Consider the following 22,057-nt stretch of genomic DNA (forward strand, 5'->3'; position numbering starts at 1 on the left):
TTTTTTAAATTCATCACAATATCTATAAAATTTAAATTTTAACATCCTTCCAGGGCCGACCCTGTAGAAGTGTCTAGCACCCCGAGTTCGGATTCATACCCATAAACCACCCCCCTCTCTTTATATATATATATATATATATATATATATATATATATATATATATATATATATATATATATATATATATATATATATATATATATATATTTCTTTTTCTTTTTTTTTCTTTCTTTCTTTCTTTCTTTTCTTTTTCTTTTCTTTTTCTTCTTCCCTTTTCCCTCTTCTCCTGACTCTTCTCTTCTTTGGCGGAGCAGAGGACCCATACCCCTGCTTCCTTCCTTCTCGGTCGGACTCAGGGGCGGCCACGGGGGCCAGCCCTGTCGGCGGCAAGGGGTGGCGAGGCAAATGCGACCACCTCTGGTGGCTGGCGGCGGCGCACAAGGCCGGTAGCAAGAGATCTCGGGCCAAAACAGAGCTCCCCCTTTTTGGATCCAATCCTGGCATTTGGCCAGCTCAAAACCTTTATAAATCATGGCTAAGCATCAAAGAGGAGGAAATGAAAGCTAGGAGCCCTTACCTCGGCGCTGATAAGTGTTTAATAATTTATAATTTAGTCATCCTTCCATAGCACTTATCAATGTTTTTAAACTGATAAATACATATTTTACCATGAAATTGAATAAACATTGAATTAAATTTAAATTATGGTAAGAGGTAAATAATTCTTTTTTTAAACCAGATTTTGAACTTGTCTCTCTCTCTTGATTGCAATCTTTCATGAAAACTACAGAAAAACATATAAGGAGATTGTGTTGACTCGGCTAAGGTTATAATTAAATGGATTTTGGTCCTGATTAGATTGAAAGTTATATGGAAAATATTTTTATTAAGTCATGGTCTTGGTTTTGACCGGTCGAGTTCGATCTGAAGCAGCTTAGCAAGAATTAAATGACAATGGGCTCAAGGACAAGTCAACCATCATGACCCACCTCAAACCCAAAGCAATTCCTTACCAGCCTTCATATAAAATTTATAAATTGAAAATAAAAAAAGAAGATAATTAATATAATAAAATAAATAAAAATAATTTCGGAGAAAATCACTGGATTCACTGTTCATATAACAGTGTCCCGTAAAAACACTGTTCATATGAACAGTGGGAAATAATATAATATAAAAAAATAAATAAATAAAATTGTTTCACTGTTTATCTCCTTCCTCCCTCTATCTATTCTTCCCATGATCTCGCCTCACAGAGCGCCCCGCTGCCCGTTCCAGCCACGAGTCCCACGCGGTGCAGCCAGATCCAGATCCTCCGCCTCCTCTTCCGCCCGTGACGCCTCCGGCGTCTCCCCGTCGATCCCGCGGCCAGCCCTCTTCCCAGCAGCCGAGATCCAGCTCTTCCGCATCAGCCCGTTCCAGCCGCATCCAACGAGCACACCAGCGAGCAGCTCCTCCGTCTTCTCCGAGATCCGGTCGTCCGCGTTCCTCCCATCGATTCCCAGCTCCAATCCCTGTGATTCAGCCTTCACCGCGATCCCAGCCGACTGCATTCAACGAGCCGGTAACCCAGCCCCTTCCAGATCGGCACCCGCTTCGAGCTCCATCTTCGCCCGAGATCATTCCCAACATCACGCCCTCCTCCTCTCTCGGGATCCATCGCTGCTGGTCTTCGGCGAGCTATAAGAGGAAGACGAAGAAGGGAGAGCGGGGGGGGGAGAGCTCGGTTCAACAGAAAAACAGGGGAGACCCCCTGTTTCAGTGAAAAGAAGAAGAAAGCCGAGAGGGAGATGAAGAAATAAAATAAAAAAAGAGAGAAGAGAGAGAGGCTGGGAGCGGAAGGGAGTGAAGAGCAATTTTTTTATGAAGATGGGAGGACTTCCGGCCACCATGAGCAGCTAAGCCTCGGTTTAGGGGTTTGATGAAGCCATAGAGGAGTATTCGTTTCATTTTTATTGATTTGAGTTTGTATTGTAAGATAGGTTGCATGATGAAGAATTTATCAATTGATCTTATGATTTATCCAATTTATGTGAATCATTTATCTTGCATAAAATATTTTACATAGATTGATCTATTTCATCGAATCCAACACCTGTGGTTTGGAGGAGATATTCATGTGACATCGATTTCATGTTTAATGACTTAATGATCAGATGCATCATGCTAGGTTAGACAGGTCATGCTTATCGTTAGAGTAGATGGTTTGTGCTAGACTTAGATGATTCATGCTGGGAATTAGTTATATTTTCTTTTGTGATTGCTTTGGCTTGTAGTCGGAAGCAATCAAGTCTTACATACAACTCAATCATTGAAAAGCGTCACGGATATAAATCTATCAGTAGAATCTAGCCCTAAACACCTCTCTCCATAGATAATTCATACTACTACACCCATATTAATTCTTAGTTTTTATCATTTACTCTAGCTTATCCCCTTTGAAGTAATTATTTAATTAGGAAAAATAACTTGTCTCCAATCTCTGTGGACCGACACCCGTAATCATTATCCTACAGGATACGTGCTATTGCGTGGTTTATTTTTGAAATTGAAATAACCGATCAGGCGCCGACAAAGGTCCGGTGGCAATGGAGGAAGAAGAAAACCACCCGTGCCAAAGCTATCCTGGTTTTAATGGCTCTCTCCCTCTCTCTCGGCCAGCAGCCCAAGAAAGAAGAATCCCCCACCAAGAGGGTGGGCGTGGCGGCTCTGCTTCGGATGGCTTCAAAGAGGAGGAAGGAGCCCTAAAAAAACCAGGCATCCTTAGCTTTCGGGATGAATTCTTTCCTTCATCACACCCCCTCACATGCGACGCACATGAGGCCGAAAGTTTGGGGCTGGGCTGGTCAAGTGGACCGAGCCCAGTTCCAGGATCTCACATGTAGAATAATGATGCTCCTCATAGCTTCCAGGCTTACCTTCCACTACTAGTCCTTTGGCTTGTTGAGGCGAGGCAGACCCTGGCAACCACCGTTGACCTTGGTTATTGAGTAGTGATCTCTTCCTTTTCTCTTTAGAGAAAGCTACCCTAGATGATTCAGCCTTGAACAATGGGACCTCACTAACTCCCATAGACTATGGATCTTGGGTCTCCTCAGAGTGAGTACTCGTTAGTGGTGAAAATTTAGAGATTGTCGCCACTAATGTTGACGCATTATCAAAGGTCTGATTTTTAGGAGGGGAGCATTTAGAAGTTTTCTTGGGTTGAACCTATGTTGTCGTTGAGTGTTCACCAGCAATAATAGGGGTAGGGGATCTCCATGTTTCTTGGCCTCTGCAACTTGCCGTTAGAGTTGGCTTTCCTTCACAGAGGCTTCACTGCGGCTGACGACGAGCACACGGAGCACCCACCAGCGACCCGAGCTTCCTCTCCTCAGCTCGCCGTTGGAGCCCTCTTTGCCTTCTCGGAGACCTCCGCCGTAGACGGCGACGAACACGCCAGGCTCTTGCCGGCAAGAACTAGCCATTAAAGTACGACTTGGCCACAGTTCCTCTCTCCTCAACTAGCCATTCATACCAGGCTTTTTGAAACTTAGCAAGCTTTGAATGGCCAACTTTCATTGCTCGATTCATTCTATCAGCATAGGTCGGTTTCGAGATGTATCACCATGAACTCTATCGCCACAAGCATCCTAAACTTATCCCAAAATGATTTTAAATAACAACGTTCGTAAACATTATATCATTATATTGCTTATTACAACCATTATAATGATTGTTAGAATGGTTTCAATCATCTCTCATTAAATTATTAAAATAAATAACAAAAATAAAAATATAACAACTATTATTTTTTTGTTGTTTCTCATTATAATGATTTCTTTTGTGTTTTTTTTTTTTTGGTTCTTCAAACTTTAATTTTTGTCAAAATTCCTACAAAAATATTTATAAGGTCCAAAAAATATATTATTTTATCTAATAAAAAAAGGAAAAGATAGCACCACTGTATTTCTTTTATCATCCATTATGTTTCATTACAACAGCTATTATTTTTAGCAATCATTTTAGTATTAAAATTTAAAAAGTTGCTGTCTAAAATGAAAAATAGCTACTATAACTGTTATAACGTTTTTTTTCGTTTGCTATGATAAACAGTAGAAATCCGTAGTAATTCCGCTTGAGATCAGCAGATGTTTTGACATTAGGAAAAAGGAGCCTCCTCTCCACGAAATATTTTGGTCATAAACTGCGAAGACTACACATGCTTGAAGACAGACAACATCCCTCATAACAAGGCAATAAAATCATATATAGATCATAAGAGAGTATTCCCCTGATAGTATCCCGCCATGAGCAACGGTTTTCCGGATCATTACAAATACATCATCATCTATCGGACAGGAATTATTGCTTGTTCCATACTATTTTGCAGAAAGCAAAAAAAAAAAAGAAAAAAAAAATGAAACCGTAGGGAGATCTAAACTAAAATGATTCATGAGCACATACCCTAGGCAAATGCTGCAACAGATGAAACGGAATATGAAGCAACTAGACATCATTTAAAATGTCCGACAAAGATAAGTGGAAGCCAATACACAGCAAATAAAGCTGAGTGCTAGGATGCCCTGTCATTGTCCTACAAAGTTAACAAGTTGATGCAGCACTCAAGCAATATATGCTCATCCATACATGAAAGCTGCTAAAAAAAAGTGATAAAATATTTATGCATAACCTACATCTCCATTTTGACGATAGCTGTTGATGGTGGCTCTGCCATGGTGGGCAAATATTGGAGCCAGTCTTTTGCACAGAACAGCGCCTCCACTGTCTCAGGACGCAAGGAGCTTCGATACTCATCGAGCACTCTGCTCCCAGTTCCACTGGCAAATATGGAGGAGCCTGTACTCACCATGGACATTGGAATGGCCAAGATATCCCGAGCCATCTTGGAAAGCGTTGGATACTTGAGATTGTTGAGCTTCCACCAGTTCAAGATATCAAACTCTTGGATCCGTGGGACAAGGGACTCTTCCAAATACTGATCAAGCTCTGACTTAGTTGGCTGGTTCACGGCCATCTCAGAGAGATAGAGATCAAAGTCTAGAAGCCCATCACCAGTGGAAGCCGGGGTTGCAGGCCGACAGCTGTCATTGCCATTGATGTTGTTGGTGGTGGCTTCCCCTTGTTCTTCGTAAGCTGGAGTCAGTGGAAGTGGTTGGGCAACATACTCAAGATAGAGCTCGTGAATGCTATCGTCCACTACCTTGACATATCTAGCAGCATCTGCACCGTAAATTTTTGAGAAACTGAACTCGACAAGCTTCATCTTGAAACGAGGGTCCATAACCACAGCAATTGCCAAGACAAGGCTGCAATCTTTCCAATATTTGTCAAACTTCTCATGCATCTCTTTAGCAATGCTGCTCACCAAAACATCCTCATTCATTGTTGCAGTAGCCAGCTCTAGTTGGATTTTCCATGCTTCATGGAAAAATATATTTGCAGTTGGATCAGCTGTTGCCATAATGACATTTGCAGAATCATACAAAAGCTTCAGATATGTGCAAACAATCTCCACCTTCTTCCAGTCCTCAGTCGATGGTGCTTCATTATAGTTATCATCGCATGTCTCCAAGACAGTAAATGCTTGTTTATATTCCAGGGCGGCCACCAGCAGGAGGTAAGTTGTGTTCCACTGTGTTGTAACATCAAGAGATAAGGTCTTTGTGCTAGGAATTTCAAGTTGTAAGGCAATCTCAGCAAATTTTTCTTCACGGGCTAGAGAAGCTTTAACAAATTTCACACTTTCACGGATGTTGTATATAATACCATGAATTGAAGCAATCACATCCTGAGCAACTACATTCAAGATATGGGCGTAGCAACGGACAACAAACAACTGACCTTTGAGCATGAGTGTGTTCTTGTTGGACAGGTGATCTCTGAGATTTGCACTATAGATGTCATGGGACGAGCAATTATTGTCTAAAGTGATGGTGAATAACTTGGACTTCATGTTCCAATCTGAAAGGCTAACCCCAATAACTTCACTAAGAGCATTTTCTGAATGAGGAGACGATACCATCATGAAGTTAAGCATTCTTCTGTGCAGCCTCCAGTCACTGTCGATGAATTGTCCAGTAAGACAGACATATCCGAGAGTCTGACTTGTTGTCCACAAGCCTATGGTGAGGCTGACTCTTCCAGGCATAGTTCCAAAGACTTGCATGAGGTTTTGCTTTTCCTTATGATAAATGGCTAATATTTCTGCTTCAATGGAATTGAAGTCTACCATCTTGAACCGAGGCTGAAGACTTTGAATGAATGATATGAAAGCAGGATGTTCCACCATGTGAAGAGGGTAGTCATGCACAATGATCATCTTTGCAAGATAAACGCAGCTAACATCCTGGTCAAATGCAGCATTTGCAAAGCCAGAGATTCTGTAACGTCTTTTGGGAGGTGGTTCAGAGGAAGTATCATCGATTTTTGAACCTGAAGTAAGTGCAAGCTGTTTCTTTTCCTGATTTTTGATTTTAGGACAGGAGCCCAGAGCAATGTGCCTCTTGAGGTGGCTAGTGCCTGCAATCTTTGAACCACTACTGTAAGCGAAGGTTTGTTTGCACAATTTGCAACAAGCCCGTGTACATCCTCCCGACACAGCTTCAATGGTAAAGTGTTCCCAGACCAATGACTTCTTTCTCCTGCGCCTTGAAGGTTGTGGAGTTGTTGTTTCTGGACTGACTGGTTCAGTGTCACTAGCTCCTGCCATGCTGAAAAAAAAGCGAACCCTGCTTTAAGAGAAACTATATGAAAAGAGAACAATTATTAACATGATTTCCAGTTCCTTCCGTTCCTAAACAGTGCACTTATTTAACTAAAAACCAAACATCACATAGTTCTTTCAGACGAAAGACAATACACCTTTGATGGTGCAGCTCTTCAGACATAAAATTATCTAGAACTTCTTTATCACCCTTTTCTCTTTCCATGTTAAGTCCTCGTAACATTAATTAAAAAAAACTATCCTACTCATCTTAAAGTTGACAGCATATAATTTATAATTAATGAAAAAGAAACAAAAAATTCAGAATTCAACAAAGAAGATGATGTAATTATTAGAGTAGGAAGTGATACTATGCATGTAGGAATGATATACAAGCATGCAACAGAGACACAACTGGCAATTGACCGAATGGCTATGCACAATCAAATTTGAGAAGGTCAATATCTAACATTCTTACCTTGCATGTGATGCCTATAAAATTCTAGGTGTGATGCCTAGAAAATATCTCTTTTCATCTACTTTCTTCTTTAATTACAGCATACTAAAACCTCAAATTCAGATCTGATTCCATCCCCAGAAAACCCTGCAACCAAAAGCAACAAAAACCATAGGCACCCATCCATCAAATAGCTGTCAAATTCACAAAACAAACAAAATATTTATTCCTGTTTTTCTACTTCCAGCTCACATAAAACTGTCAAAAATCCAGCTTTTTGCCTCAATTTTGCACCCAAATCGCTCTCCATTGATATACCAACTAAATCCTAGCTTCTTACACAATTTCTTTACACTTTTATCCCGAAACAACCTATTAAGCATCCCTGAATTTTTCCTAATCAATGCTGTCCTACATCAGTTTGGTATCAGAGCTGAGGTTTGCAACATGTTGACAGGTATTGGAAGGCCTCTTAGATGAAGACTATATCCAACAAGATGAGATGCTGCTCAGAATCATGGAGCAACTAAATGGGATAAACACTTGGCTTGATGATGTTGAAAGCTGGAATTCTCAACCTAGTTATAATCCGACAGCTGGTGCTCAAGGAGAAATATCTGAAAGTGAATAATATTGGGAATGGTGAAAATCAAGAGAACCAGTTTGAAAACCAGCAAGAAAATCCTCCCCAATGATGTGGTTTGAGAGCTGTTCGTGTCCAAGGAGTTCCTCAAAATCCTAATCTTCAGTAGGTTAGAGAATTTTTGGAAAGAGCTCATTATGAACCATATGATACAGCTGATGATATCACAAAAAACGTTTGGATGGAGGTTTTGAAGTTTGAAGGAACGATTGATCCTATGATATTCTCCGATTGGCCGGGTTCTATTCAAGAGAATTTGAGATTTCTATTACTAGAAAAATTGGATCTCAAGCCAGGGAGGTTGCAGCTAAGAGGCTTGATGATGCAAATTGTAGCATGAAATCAGCACCTTCACAATCTTTCAGTCATTCCAATAGGTCTAAGCCTTCTTCTTCTTATGGGACTGGTTCTAAAGGAAAGACAGTTGCGACTAATAGACCTAATGGGAAGGATAACAAGAACACTTGTTTTAAGTATGGAGGAGCCTGGTTACATGGGGTATCAATGTCCAAGAAAGAATAGCCTATATGTTGGTGTAGAATAACAAAAGGAAGAGGAGCAAACGCAAGAGGAAGACAATGAGAAGTGTGGGATCACTATGAGGAGTTACGCAGCTGATGATTTGGAAGGGGATGAGGTAGATATTTCCCTCCTTTTCATTGTTTGAAGGATACTTGAAACCTCTAAAGTGGAGAAAGAAGATTGGATGCATACCTCAATTTTTCAGATCCTGGTTCATTGCAGAAGACAAGCAAAGAAGCCTATTATTGATGGAGGAAGCTATATGAATGTTGTCTCGGCATCCACAATTGAACGCCTCGAGCTTCCACTCTCAACCATACAAGGTTGCTTGGATTGACACCATTACCATTCTGGTCACTCATAAATATCGTCTCCTTTTCCACTACTGCTTACAAAGATTCTGTATAGTATGATGTGATTCCTATGAAAGTTGCTTATATTCTTCTTGGTCGACCTTGGCTTTGTGATCGAGATGTGTAACATTTTGGTAAAGAAAACACTTATTCTTTCTTTTTTGATAAGAAAACAATTATTTGAAGCCTATGACCTTAGCTTTGTGATCAAGATTGCTGAAAAGAAGAAATCTGGTGAGCCAAAAGCTGAAGTTGTTGCAAAAAACAAGATGACACATCTCATTATCCTAACCAAGAAATGCTTTCAAGCTAAGAGCATGAAATTGGGTGTTATTTGTGCTGTAGTAGCTCGAGAAGTGAAAGAAACACCTGCTGGTTATGACTCAAATATGCCTCCAGAAGTGACTAAGTTGCTGCTTGAGATTTATGTAGCACCTAAAGAGTTTCCTAATGAACTCTCTCCTTTGCATAATTTTCTACATGCTATAGATTTTATACTGGGGTCTCAATTGCCTAACCTTTCCACCTATCACATGAATCCAACTGAGCATGCTGAACTCAAAAGTAATAGAGTTCCTGTATAAGGAACATATTTGCAGAAGTTTGAGTCCATGTATTGTTCATGGTTTACTTGCACCAAACAAGAATGGTTTATGGCATATGTGTGCTGATAGTTGAGCTATGAACAAGATTATTGTCAAGTATTGGTTCCCTAATCCTCATCTTGATGATATATTGGATGTCATGGGAGGTTCTACATCTTTTCAAAGATAGATTTGAAGAATAGCTATCATCAAATTCATATAAGACCTAGAGATGAATGGAAAACAGCTTTCAAGACCAAGGATGGCTTCTATGGGCTGCTGGTCATGCCTTTTGACTTTGCTAATGCCCCTAGCACATTCATGGGCTTCATGACTCATATATTACAGCCCTTTATTGACTCCTTTACGGTTGTTTATTTTATTGATATTTTGATATATAGTAAGACCAAAGAGGAGCACATCTATCATCCACAACAAGTTATGAGTGATCTTTGCTAAGATAAACTTTACATAAATTTGACGAAGTGTTCATTGATAACTTCAAACATTTTCATTTTGGGTTTTGTTGTTTCTTCTAAAGGAGTGGAGATTCGGAAAAAGTCAAGTGGCCTTTTCCTTCTATTTTGCATGAAGTTCGAATTTTTCATAGATTAGCTACATTCTACTGGGGTTTCATCAAAAATTTCAGCACTATAATGGTTCCAATCACTAATTGCATGAAAGTATAGTTTGTTCGAACCAAGGAAACAACAAAAGCATTTGAAGAAGTTAAAGGATGATTGAAGCACCTGTTTTGCGCCTTCCATATTTTTCTAAGATGTTCGAGGTGTCTTGTGACATGTAAGGTGTACTTAGCCAAAGGCCATCCAATTGATTATTTTAGCCAGAAGTTGAATGAAGCTAAGCAATAGTATTCGATTTCTGATAAAGAATCCTATGTTGTGGTTCAAGCTCTTCTTTATTGGCAACATTATCTTACTCCTAAGGAGTTTGTATTGCATTCCGACCATGAAGCCTTCAAACACATAAACTCCTAAAGGAAATTGAGCTTTCCCCATGGCAAGCGGGTTTCTTTCTTACAAGATGCTTTTGTTATCAAGCATAAGGCTGAAACTAAGAAGAAACCAGCTGATGCTCTCAGCAGTGTAGTGCGTCGACTGGCACTAATTCTTTCTTCTATAGCTAACCAAGTTATGGACATTGATTTGCTTAAGAAAGACTATTCTTCTTGCAAGGATTTTAGCATCATATGTATTGATTTGATGGCTGGACAACATGCTGACTATTCAGATTTCTCTTTGAATGATGAGCATCTATTCAAAGAAATTTGCCTTTGCTTGCCTAATACCTCTTTACATGAAGAGGTCATTAGAGATTTGAATTCCAGTTGATGGCTGGTCATTTTTAGAAGAGATAAAACCATTGTGATAGTTGAGGACTGTTTCTATTGACCTACTTTGAAGTGAGATGTTGCTAGAATTGTCTTACGATATCGGACTTGTAAATTCCAAAGGAAAGAAAGAATAATCAGGTCAATACACTCCATTACATTTGCCAGATGTGCCCTAGCACGATCTAAGCAGACTTTATCCCAGGGTTGCCAAAGACCCTTAGCGATCATGATTCTATTCTTATGGTTGTGGATCGCTATTCTAAGATGGCTCACCTCAAATCTTATCAAAGATTTCCAATGCTTTCCATATTGCTGAACTCTTCTTTAAAAAAGTTGTTTGTCTTCATAGGTTGCCTAAGACTATTATTTCTGATCGTGATGTAAAATTTATGAGTTACTTTTACGGAAGATGCTGAAAATTCTTCATTTATCTACAAACTGATGGTCGAATGGAAGCTGTTAATAGGACTTTGGGTGATTTGCTTCGTCTCTGTGATCACCAACATGTTAATAATTCAGACCAAGTTCTTCCTATGACTGAATTTACTTATAACAGTTTGGTAAATTGAACTATAGATCATAGTCCCTTTGAGATTGCAACAGGTTCAATTCCAAGGAAGCCAATTGATTTGGTTCCTCTACCTATTGAAGCAAGTCCTAGTGTTGAAGTTGAAGCTTTTGTCAAGCATATTCATGAGCTACATGATGAAATTCAAAGAAAGATTGCCTTGAGCAATGAAGGCTAAAAAGCACAAACTGATTTAAGGAGATGGTCTGCTGAATTCAGAGGAGTAGGCCTGAATGTTATCCTAAGGCTACATACAAGAAACTTCATTCAAAAAGTGCTAGCGTCTACAAGATTCTCAAGAAAATCAACCCTAATGCTTATGTTCTTGACCTACTCAAAGATACGAGATCTGTAATGTCTTTAATGTTGAAGATTTCACTTTGTATCAAGGCCATGATGATGATGCACAACATGAAACCCACATTACTAGACTTCCACCAGCTCCACATTTGAAGGAGGAGATTGAAGACATTGTTAACCATCAAGTGGTTTCCATAAAAGGTGGTGGCTACCAAAAGTATCTCGTCAGATGGAGAGGGTGCTCGCTTTTAGAGCGTACATGGATTACAAATAGAGCTGATCATGAGCCTGACTTGGGCACCGAAAAATTTTAAATAGGCCTGGCCCGAAGCCTAACCGAAAATGAATATAGTTTAGGCTCGAGGCCCACTCTAATCACAAATGAAGAGCTCTAAAAGCTTGATCATGATCCTTATGATAAATTCCATGCTTTTAACTCGTCGGAGTCGAGTCTTCTCAAGCCAAGGAGAGACGCAGGATGATGGCAGCAACCACTGAAGACCTATAAAAGACATCCTAAGGTTAGTTCTAATGCTCGAACCCTGATTTGGAATGTGTTGGATAATATGGGGCCCTCTTGGAACCTCGCTTAGGATCAATTCGTCATTAAAAAAATCTCAATTTGATGTTCTCAACAGTACTATAATATGGTTCATCCTTATTAATGTTTTCTTAAAATTTTAGAGTCGGATGTTTTTGCAATTTTTCAGATTTTCTGGATATGGCTGTCATATGGCTCATGGGTCATACCTTAGGTCCATTTATATTTTGGGGCTTTATTTATCATTTTAGTGGGTTTTTATTAGTCAACATAACAGACTTGTTATTTGGTTAGTCAAAATAACAAACTTGTTATTTGAAGTCCAAGTCCTAGTAGGAGTATTAGAACTCTGTATATAGAGCTGTAATCTCTAATTATTAAAAGATAGACAAAATTTTAGAGATTTTCCTAAGCAACTATGCTCTCTTTTAGAGGTGTACGATGCAATTCTAACTCTAGATGTGATGCCTACAGAATTCTAGGTGTGATGCCTAGAAAATCTCTATTTTTTTCTTTTTTTCTTTTAATCACAGCACCCTAAATCTCAAATTCAGATCTAATTCCATCCTCACTAAACCCTAGCAACTAAAAGCCACAAAACTTATAGCCATCCATCCATCAATGAACCGACAAATTCACAAAACAAACAAAATTTTATTCCCATTTTTCTACTTCCAGCTCACATAAAACCCTCAAAACTTCATCTTTTTGACATAAGTTTTAACCCAAATGGCTACCAATATAAACCATAGCTTCTTGCGCAATTTCCTTACCCTTTTAGCCCAAAACAAGCCGTTAAGCATCCCGGAATTTTCCCTAATCAATGCTGTCTGACATCAATCTGGTAAATAAAAATTTCCATGAAGCAAAATAAAAACAACAATGACCAATTTTTGAATGTATAGGAAAATCATTATTTGGCATCACGCATCGTTAGGCTCAGCAAAATCTTCTGACATGGACCATATTATTGCATTGATATGAATGATGAGATTGATGTGAAGTAAAATGGGGGAGGTCAAGATGATGAATCAATGCATTCAAAGAAGCATAGAACTAGCACCGACTGAGATCAAAGTGATGAGCCCATAAGAGGATTTACAGAAGCATTGGCATGGAAAGGTGTTCATATTTTCAATTAATGGCCCATACAAGGAGAGAAAACATATGATAGAAAGGTCAGAAGTTGTGTGAGAAAGGATGAAAATGCTTGTAGTGACAGCAAATCTAATCCTGACAGGAATATTAAAGAAGGATTAGGAATTTTTTGTGGCTGGGTTATGGTACAGAGAAAAGAAATGAAGATGGCAAAGGACAGAACTCCCAATATCTAATTAGAAAAGAATTAAACAGACATAGATAGGAGGGAGGGAGGAGGAAGAACTCTACCCAGTCTCAGAGATATTTTCTTAAACTAACCAAATTAAAATTCATGATTTGATTTTTGAACACTAAGACTAAAAAGAACTGATAAGCTAATGATGGGAAGTTTCTTTCTTTTATTAATTTGAGTGCAAATTCTGAATTCTCATGTTTTGATCAATTAGAAATGAAAGTAAAAGAGCTCTATTTTTTTTGGTAGTGAAAAGGACCTGTAGTCTATTAGACATGCTCAAAGCCTATCCCATAGGCTTCAGCCGAGGCTCTTACTGCCAATTGCTATGGGAATGCTTCAATCAAAAGGAGTTGTCTGCAGTAGCCAAATTGACCAACAGATCAGCCACCTGGTTTGCTTCTCTGCTTCTCTACATATACATGGCAACACTAGAACATTTCCACTGGTCGATCATGTTCCATATATCATACAGGAATGGCTGAACTCATCTTTATTCTATTGAGGATCCCTCAAAAGTACATTAGCAGCAATCTAGAAAACCTAATCTTATTCATCCCTGTTGGAACAAGAAAAATAGGTGAGCGAGAAAAACAAAGCTACAATCCAGAATTTTGCAAAAACAGGGGGCAAGAGACTTTGATTGTGCATTTTATTGTACTTCTCCAGCAACTAAACCCAACATAACATTTGAAGACATTGTTTTCTTCAATTGACCAAAAAAATAAACAACTAAACTCGAGGACCTATCAAAAAAGCAATCAATTGATCCCATGAAATGAAGCAACTAATTAAATAAGAAAGTAGTTAAGAAAATGTGAAGCCAGTAAAAAGTACATGAAAATCAAATAAACCAGAACTAGAAGTGAAGTTTTATATACATCTCAGGATTTAGATTACGAGTAACAGGAGATACAGAATACGAAAAATGCTTCATTATAACGTATCATACATCCTATTTCATACATTCTATTGTTGTTATAAAAGTCAGGGTCATGGGGCTTTTGTATATTTTAGCATATAGGTGTATGATCTGAAGAATATAACTTATGTATGGAAGAATAAGTTATTGTGCGCTATACGCTCTACATTGGCATCTATGATATCAAAACATAGCCAACCAATTTCAATATATCTGCTATAAAATCTCAGCAAGTTTAGAGTAATAAACGAACCCTAAGGACAAGCACGTCCTGAACATTGCTTCTTTTTATTTCCAAATGATTTTTATTATTCTTCTGCAAATTCTCATAAACTTAAGCATGACATCTGGTGGCTTATGCCTATGCCCTTTTTTTAGTGCCTGTGACATTTTGAAGTCTGGGTAGTGCGCCCTCAAGAATTGCAAGGAGGAATTCAAAATTGCAAAAGAAGTTGACCCGAAACAAGGATAAGCTTATAGGTGGAGAGAAACAGTGAAAGCATATGTTGTTGTTTATTAAAGACAATATGAAACGACATAGAGTAGCACGAAGGTCGCATCTTGCTTCTAATAACAGTGACTGTGATTTTCTTAAATGTGAAGATACAGAAGAAATAATATGTCATTCCTATTCCAAATGAATCCAGTCCAGCAAGACATCCCACAAACTGCCTCAACTCTATACCCCTAGCCCCAAGGCAATTGACCAATACAGCTTCAGCCCATTGACTCTCTATAGGAGGTTTTCACCATGGTACACGTCTGAACATAAATTCCACATCCTTCCCACCTATACGTTAAAGGTTCCACAGGGGGCTCCATGGGTCTCCAAGTGGCTCATAAAGCATTCTTGGTGCTGGGTTCTCGCTATGTATCCTTCTAACTCACATTAGGGCCTCAAGAAATCTCTAAGACAACACGCAGTTAGGCCTCAACGTCATGACTAACAAATAAAAAAGAAAACAATATGCGATTCAGCCCATTGCTAAATATCGTGCAATTATTGTTACACATGATTCCCAAGACATCAAGCAGAGTATTACGGGGGCCTCCCTATGCTTCATGCAGCATCGGCCCGTGATCCCATCCGGGCTGCGACACGGCAGTCGCAGAACGGATGGTGAACCTAAGCAGATAGATCGGCCTTTGGGCTTCCCTCCAGCTACCTGATATTTTTATCTGGGCTCTCGCAGGCGGGCAGGGAGGAAGGCCCATGTAAGTTGTAACCGAAACCTTCCCAGGCGACCAACCTCCTCTACACTGATCCAAGGAAGAAAAAAACCCCAAATTCTCGAGTCGTTCTGGATCGGAAGCCCAGCAACACGACTTGCCTCCGGAATCGAAATCACTTGCCAGATCCATGGGATCCGGTAACAATTTAGGCCAGAAAATCCCCTCTCTTTTTTTTATTCCCTCTCCTCTCTCAATCGAACACTAAATAGATCTAACACACACCGAAAACCAAACGCGAAAAGAAACCTAGGAGCCTATAACAACGACAGCGGAACCAAAGCAAGCGACTGACGAAGAGGTTTCGCGGAAGAAATCAAATCTTACTCGGAGAAAAAACCGGGCAACCCCACAAGAATCTAAGAAGAGAAGAAAGATCTAGCGAATCTTACCGGAGATCCGAGGTCGAGGCTTGCGATCAAGTGGACCACCTCGAGTCGAACCCTAGGGGATGGAGGCGAACGATGAATGAAGAGAGCAGGAGAGAGAAGCAGCGATGGCGGGAAACTCTGATCCTTGAATTCTTCTGCTATTTTAACCCCTTGCCCCCTTCTCGAAGAGAGATGGTGGATCGGGGCCGATGGCGAGATGATGGGTCGGAGGCCCTCAGCGCATTGGAAACCCTAGCGAGAGAGCGAGCGAACAAGGGCGAGAGAGGGGGGAGAGGGCGACCGAATCCCCTTTCTTTTATGGGCTCTGTAGCCCAATGGGCTTGGGACACCGAGCCGCCGTCCAGCCTGGACGAGGACGGTCGGTCGTGCCCCGGAGTGGGCCCGGGCTTCTTCCTTGGTTCACGCTGTCTTCCTGGGCTTTGCGTGTGGGAGTCCCCAGGCTGGGACCTAATTAGCCCACATAAATTTTTATGGTTTCAGGGTGGGATGGGATTGGTTTGCTGGGATGGCTGGATCAAGTAGGTGGATCAAGGAGACTCGAGCAGGTCTCCATGCGGCTTGAAGAGGAACCCATGCCCTTTTTTTTTTTTTTTTTTTTTTTTTTTTTTTTTTTTTTTTTTTTTTTTTTTTTTTGGTAAAAACGGCTACTCATATTGGTAAAAACCCATGCCCCTTTGTGAGGGGATGATGGACCAATGCGGAAGCCCAAGCTGTAACAAAGAAGAGCCCAAGGCTGTGCTGACGAGAGTTGCTTCCCTCTTACCAGCCCATGACTGCCCCTGCTTTCTGCGTGGACTGGGAGGCGTTTCCGGCAGTCCGACCCACTCTGATTTGTGGACTTGTCGCATTGAGGGCTATAAAATTTTAAACTTGGGTAAAATGGGCATTGTTGGCATCATGACGCAGATGGGCGTCATGGGCGATCCAGCAGCGCTTGCCACCGCAAACTGTATAACTAGTGCACAGTTAAGAAACAAGTACATCTATAGTTTACATATATGAACATATTATTAGAAACTAAATAGAAAACTTACAATTTTTTCCATTGGTTGCGAGCTAGCACACCTGGGGAGGCTTGGTTACTGGAGTTATATGGTATGTAATTTCATATTTCATATGTTTATCCTGAAGAAACTTGTTATCATAGAAGAAAATCTTCCAGTTATAACCTTTTTTCTTTTTTTTTTAAGGAATTTCTAGTGTAATCAAGTTTAGACTATTGGAAGACTGTTGCCTAGAAATTTGCTATGTCATTATTTTAAAATAGTATTATAAAAGAATAATTTACTAAAATAAATTCAAAAAAAATTTGAAAAGAGCTTTTTGGATTGAGACGTGTGATATACACTTACTTAAGAATGTGATTCGCCCCTTACGTACGGGTTTGCAGCGAACTCGTTCCTAAGGTATAACAACCTGGCTCAGCCCGATCCTTATCTAATGAGCACGATCGCTGGTGACGCTTGACCCGGTCGACTCTTTCAATTGTCTAGAGAAGAAGAAAAGATGAAAATCAGAAAGTTAAAAAGTACAAAAACTTTATCTGTGGAAGAAACTTTTGGAAAATAGAGTACCAGTGAAAAAAAGAGAAAGAGATTAAATTAGATTACGATTAATTCTAGAGGAGTCTATTTATAGACTCTATTCGGAACACCGAAGAAATGTGATGGATCTGAAGATTCATAATTTTTTGAAAACACCGTATCTTTTCGGAAACCAATGTTCTCTTTCGAAGAGTCACAAGTTTTCTAAAATAGGCGTCTCACAAAAAGTATCTAGCATTCCTTCGATCGATAAGCTTCTCTCCTTTCTCAACCCCTTTTCTTTTCTTCATCAGCTTCTTTTTCTATTCTCCTTAGTTTTTGAACGTATGGGTCACATGAGTGACTTGCCAGTTGGTCATCCAGCTTGAGCTCCTCATTAAGTCAGTCTTCCAATAGCTCGCAAGCGGTCCAACAAGAGGTCCCCTACAATCTAGGCACAGCGGAGCGTGTCTTGGACAAAGGAGATTTAGATAGGTTTTGGAGAAGCTACTATCCTATGTGTCTTCTCTCGTAGGCTGCCCGGGCCTGAGGAAAGGGCCATTTACTGTTCTCCTTGCCATCTTTGCTTGTACAAGAAATCTTTGAAGAAAGGGATGATATTTCCTCTGCACTCCATTATTCTTCTTTTAGACTAGTTTCATCTTCTCCCACCTAATTGGTCTGCAATTCATGGCGGATTATTATAGGCTTCCACTTCCTCCTAGCTCTACATGGTGTCCATCCCGCCATGGACCTCTTCCGAGCTCTTTTCATTTTGAAAGAGCATCCCTCTGTGCACGGTTGGTTGTACTTTCTTGCTTGGAAGGGTTATCAACTGATCAAAACCCCTCTTCAGTCCATGGTGGGAAGAGCCATTTCTATTTTGTTGTGTCCAAGCAAACCTAAGGGTTCAATACTCTCTGGTCATGAAGAAATCTAGGTATCAGGCTCCAAGTCTCTCTAGTGACAAGCAACAAGTACTTGAGCTCCATGCTCTGTCCGTGTTTCTCTCGTCTGGGAGCTCTTGGCTGAGCAAACTCTGGTTAACACGAGTCTGAGCCCCACCTAGCGTTAGGGTAAGGACCTCCTTATTGTTCTTTATCATCCAAGCTAAAATTGACGAGCTATCTAAGTTTCATGTTTTATATGCAGATGTGGTCTTGGAAAGCTTTACCGAATAAGGCTATTGCCGCTGTTGCTGGAAATTGGACCCGGGGGCGACCGTCGGTTGAGAAGGAGGAGCTCCGATGTTGGAATGGCAGGTGGCGGTCCGTCGGCGAGCGGCGTCCTCCGGAAAACCTGCAACAAGCCGGTGGCCGGAGTTTCCGGCGCCGGCCCTCCGATGCTTAAGTCAGAGGGGGCTAATGTGCAGGAGGAGGGAGGAGATATCTTTTCTGGGTTTTAGAGTCCAACCCCCTCTAAGTGGGAGGGTTTTCCTTTTATAGAGGGGTACTGGATTACCTGTGACATGACGGGGCGAAGTTACCGTATGATTGAGCATGTCGCCTGAATTAATGCACGATCGTGTGAATTAATGCCTTGTCGTAGGAGATCAGACTGGAGCCAAGGAGTTGTCATGACTGATCAGACGCAGCCGAGCAGATTTACCGTGGAAGGCTTGAGATCCGTAGATGGCAGGGGCCATGCGCATTAATTGTTGAGTAAGCTGGAGGTCTGCAGGGACCATGCGCATTAATTGTTGAGTAAACCGGAGGTCTGCAGGGACCACGTGCATTAATTGTTGACGGCAGTGGCAGGACATGGTCTCTGGTCGAATTGCGGAAGGATGTGACTGTGGTAGGTGAGTGGTGAGGTCGGACTTCTAAAGTTAGGCTCTCGAGGGAGATTAGGCCGAGGTCGAATGCTAGGATGAGGCATCTCGGAGTCCAGCGCCTGATCGGACGTCGAGCCTGGTTGCTCATCTTCAGGTCGGGCGCCTTCAGGTCGGGCGCCTTCAGGTCGAGCGCCTTCAAACACGTGATGGTCACGCACCTATGTATTCCCGGATGACTTGTTTTTCCCCCCCAACAGCCGCCAAGCGGAAGGCAATAGAGTAGGTCGTCTTTGCCTACCAAGTGGGCTTGTGCTGCCACGACTTCTTAAGAAGGTCACGGAGTAGCTAAAACTCCTCAAGCTAATCCTACTGCACCAATCTATTGGTGCGAAGGTTGATCTTCCCTGGCCTGATATCCTCATCCACCGCCTCACGCCCGCACCTCGTCGATCGGTGAACCTCATGCCCGCGTCCTCCTCCCCTGGTCGATCAGTCACCAGCATGTTAGTCTCCTCCCCCTCGGTCTATTAGCCTTCTCCTCTCCTGGTCAAATGGTAAACAACCAAACGAAGCTCTGTTAGAACGGAGGTCGTTCGGTAACTGGAATGTTTCCTTGGAGTTCTGGTTTTGGGAAGGGATTGGAGGGAGGATGACGTTCTTGGTCATCGATGCCGTCACGACTGGCGGTGGAGGCGGATGCCAGCAAGTCCCCAGAGCCTAGCAGCTATTGAACATCGCGATCCACCAAGCGTCGCGGGCGTTGGACGAGGCAAGATGCGTGAGGGCGGACGTTCTCGGGGGCAACGTATAGCAGCACTAGCCATTTGGAAACTTCGCTGCCTGCTTTGTTAGTTTCTTTCGATGTTCTCCTTCGGGATTATGAATATATAAAATATATTGGTGAGCTAGGTTGGAATCATGCTTGCCTCGCGCATGAGTTGCATGTAAACCATTCCATGAAAAGTTTATGACAGTTCTTTTTTCCCTCTTGAAATTCTTAGTTCTTTCTCATGTCTAGATTATATGGATTTCAGTTGAATTCACTGACTTTGGTTACAAAAGTGGAATGCGGGGAGAAGATACCGAATGGATGAAAGCGGTGCTTCGATGTCCCAATCCAATTCATGATGATTGGATTGGAGTGTTCTCCCCTGCAAAATTCAAGTAACTCGCTCAATATTTATTATCCTTTCAGATTAAATAAGGTACCAAAAAAATAGGTTTGGAATTAATCTAAAAATCATGTAGTATGAGCGAACCTTGATAAGTATTTTATCTTATGTTTAGTAAATGAGAATGGTTATGCATTGTTTTTTCTATTTCTCAGTTCATCTACTTGTCCTGCCGAGAATGGTAATGGCAGAGAGCAAGAGCCATTGATATTCTCAGCTCTTCAGCTTTTCAATGACCGGTCCAATCTTTGTAGCAGCAAGCATGGAAAAATGTGACACAAAATCAAGTGATTGCCTCCATTTCTTTCTGATACATGATTTCAGCTGTGGCACGCCTTACTTCTTGCTGCAGACATATTTTGGTTTTTTTGGTGTGCCGAGGCTGCTTTATCATGTCAGGTTCTGTGTTGCTAGAACACCTGAGGTTCTCTCTTTATTAGCCTTTTTCTGTGCCTTCGGGTTGCATGGTTCGACTGACTTTGTAGACGGGTGTGGACTAGTTTTCCAAATCTCTGTTTCTAAAACCTATTCAAAACTATGAAAACGTAGAGGGGGAGGAGAGAAGAACTTTGAGAATATTGTCATATATTTTGTATATTTCAACGAGTACAAGAGCCCACCTTTTATAGTTGAACTCATCTAATCAACCCTATAAATAATCAATTATAGCTTATATACACCAACAAAATATGGCTAAACATGGCAATCCTGGATCATACAGCTCATATACACCAGCATCCTCCTTCATACAACTCATATACACCAACACAATATAGCTAAATATGGCAATCCTAGATCATACAGCTCATAAACACCAATATACAGCTCATATACACCAACATTCATCCTCAAACTCAAGATAGTAGCGAAGATGCCAACTTGACTTTGCTAACCAAATCACGGTGATGCCCTGATAGATGGGCTTTCGTAAAAATATCTGCAAGCTGATCCGCAGAAGCAACATATATTAATTAAATAGTGCCCTGCCTGATATGATGCTGAATGAAGTGACAATATATACACTAATGTATTTTGTGTATAAGGAAATGAAATCAGATAATACTCCTTTCTTCCTGAAAACTCTATTCTTTCTCTTCTCTTCCTCTCATGCACGTAAGTCGCCATCTTCAAGAACCCTAGGGCACGTAGCCATCAAAGGAGAAGTCCTTCACGTCCAAGGACTTGAACCAACCATCAGCTGCGCGGCGGTAAGGGAGAAGTCCTAACCTGAATAGGACTTGTGTTCGGCTATAAGCAAGAAGAGCCTATTTCCGCTTGGCTCTAGTTCTCTTCCACCATCAAAGAACCAGTGATCCATACCTCAATCAGCAAGGGGATGCCCTAGGTGCTGAGGTTTCAGAGGCGGTTCATCCCCCCACAATTGGGATCATAGCTTTCTATCTCCTACAAACTTGAGATCGTTGGCGTTTCTTTGCTCATTCAACTCGATGAGATGGTACAAGAATGACAGCTTCCATGTTGAAGGTAAGGTTGAAAGGTGGCTCCTTACTTGGTGTCCGTCGAGTGGTATAGTAGGCCCACAATATGATGGGCAGCTCGTCCACCCATAGGCCTTTAGCTCGATCAAACCTAATCTTTATCATAAAATACTCTTGATCCTAAAAAATACTGTAGAAGATTATGTTATGCATGTTAGTCATATAGATCATGTTTCTACCT

The 22,057-nt window shown here is 41.0% G+C and overlaps 1 protein-coding gene across 4 annotated transcripts; it reads right to left on the reverse strand.

Moving 5' to 3' along the window:
- Positions 1-4,471: 4,471 nt before the first annotated feature.
- LOC103696924 (zinc finger BED domain-containing protein RICESLEEPER 2-like) lies at positions 4,472-16,189 on the reverse strand. Of its 4 annotated transcripts, none has more exons than XM_008778651.4 (3): positions 15,909-16,189; positions 7,188-7,313; positions 4,472-6,716 (listed from the first exon to the last, which is right to left on the reverse strand). In XM_008778651.4, the coding sequence occupies exon 3, from the start codon at positions 6,713-6,715 to the stop codon at positions 4,676-4,678; it is 2,040 nt and encodes a 679-aa protein (XP_008776873.1). In that variant the 5' UTR covers position 6,716; positions 7,188-7,313; positions 15,909-16,189; the 3' UTR covers positions 4,472-4,675. The 4 variants fall into 4 exon arrangements, with proteins under 4 accessions (XP_008776873.1, XP_008776872.1, XP_008776871.1 ...); XM_008778650.4 differs by lacking the exon at positions 7,188-7,313 and adding an exon at positions 13,624-13,923; XM_008778649.4 differs by lacking the exon at positions 7,188-7,313 and having other exon boundaries at positions 4,472-6,749.
- Positions 16,190-22,057: the final 5,868 nt, after the last annotated feature.

The sequence above is a fragment of the Phoenix dactylifera genome, unplaced genomic scaffold, assembly GCF_009389715.1.
Source record: "Phoenix dactylifera cultivar Barhee BC4 unplaced genomic scaffold, palm_55x_up_171113_PBpolish2nd_filt_p 000434F, whole genome shotgun sequence".
In the NCBI taxonomy this organism is placed as follows: domain Eukaryota; kingdom Viridiplantae; phylum Streptophyta; class Magnoliopsida; order Arecales; family Arecaceae; genus Phoenix; species Phoenix dactylifera.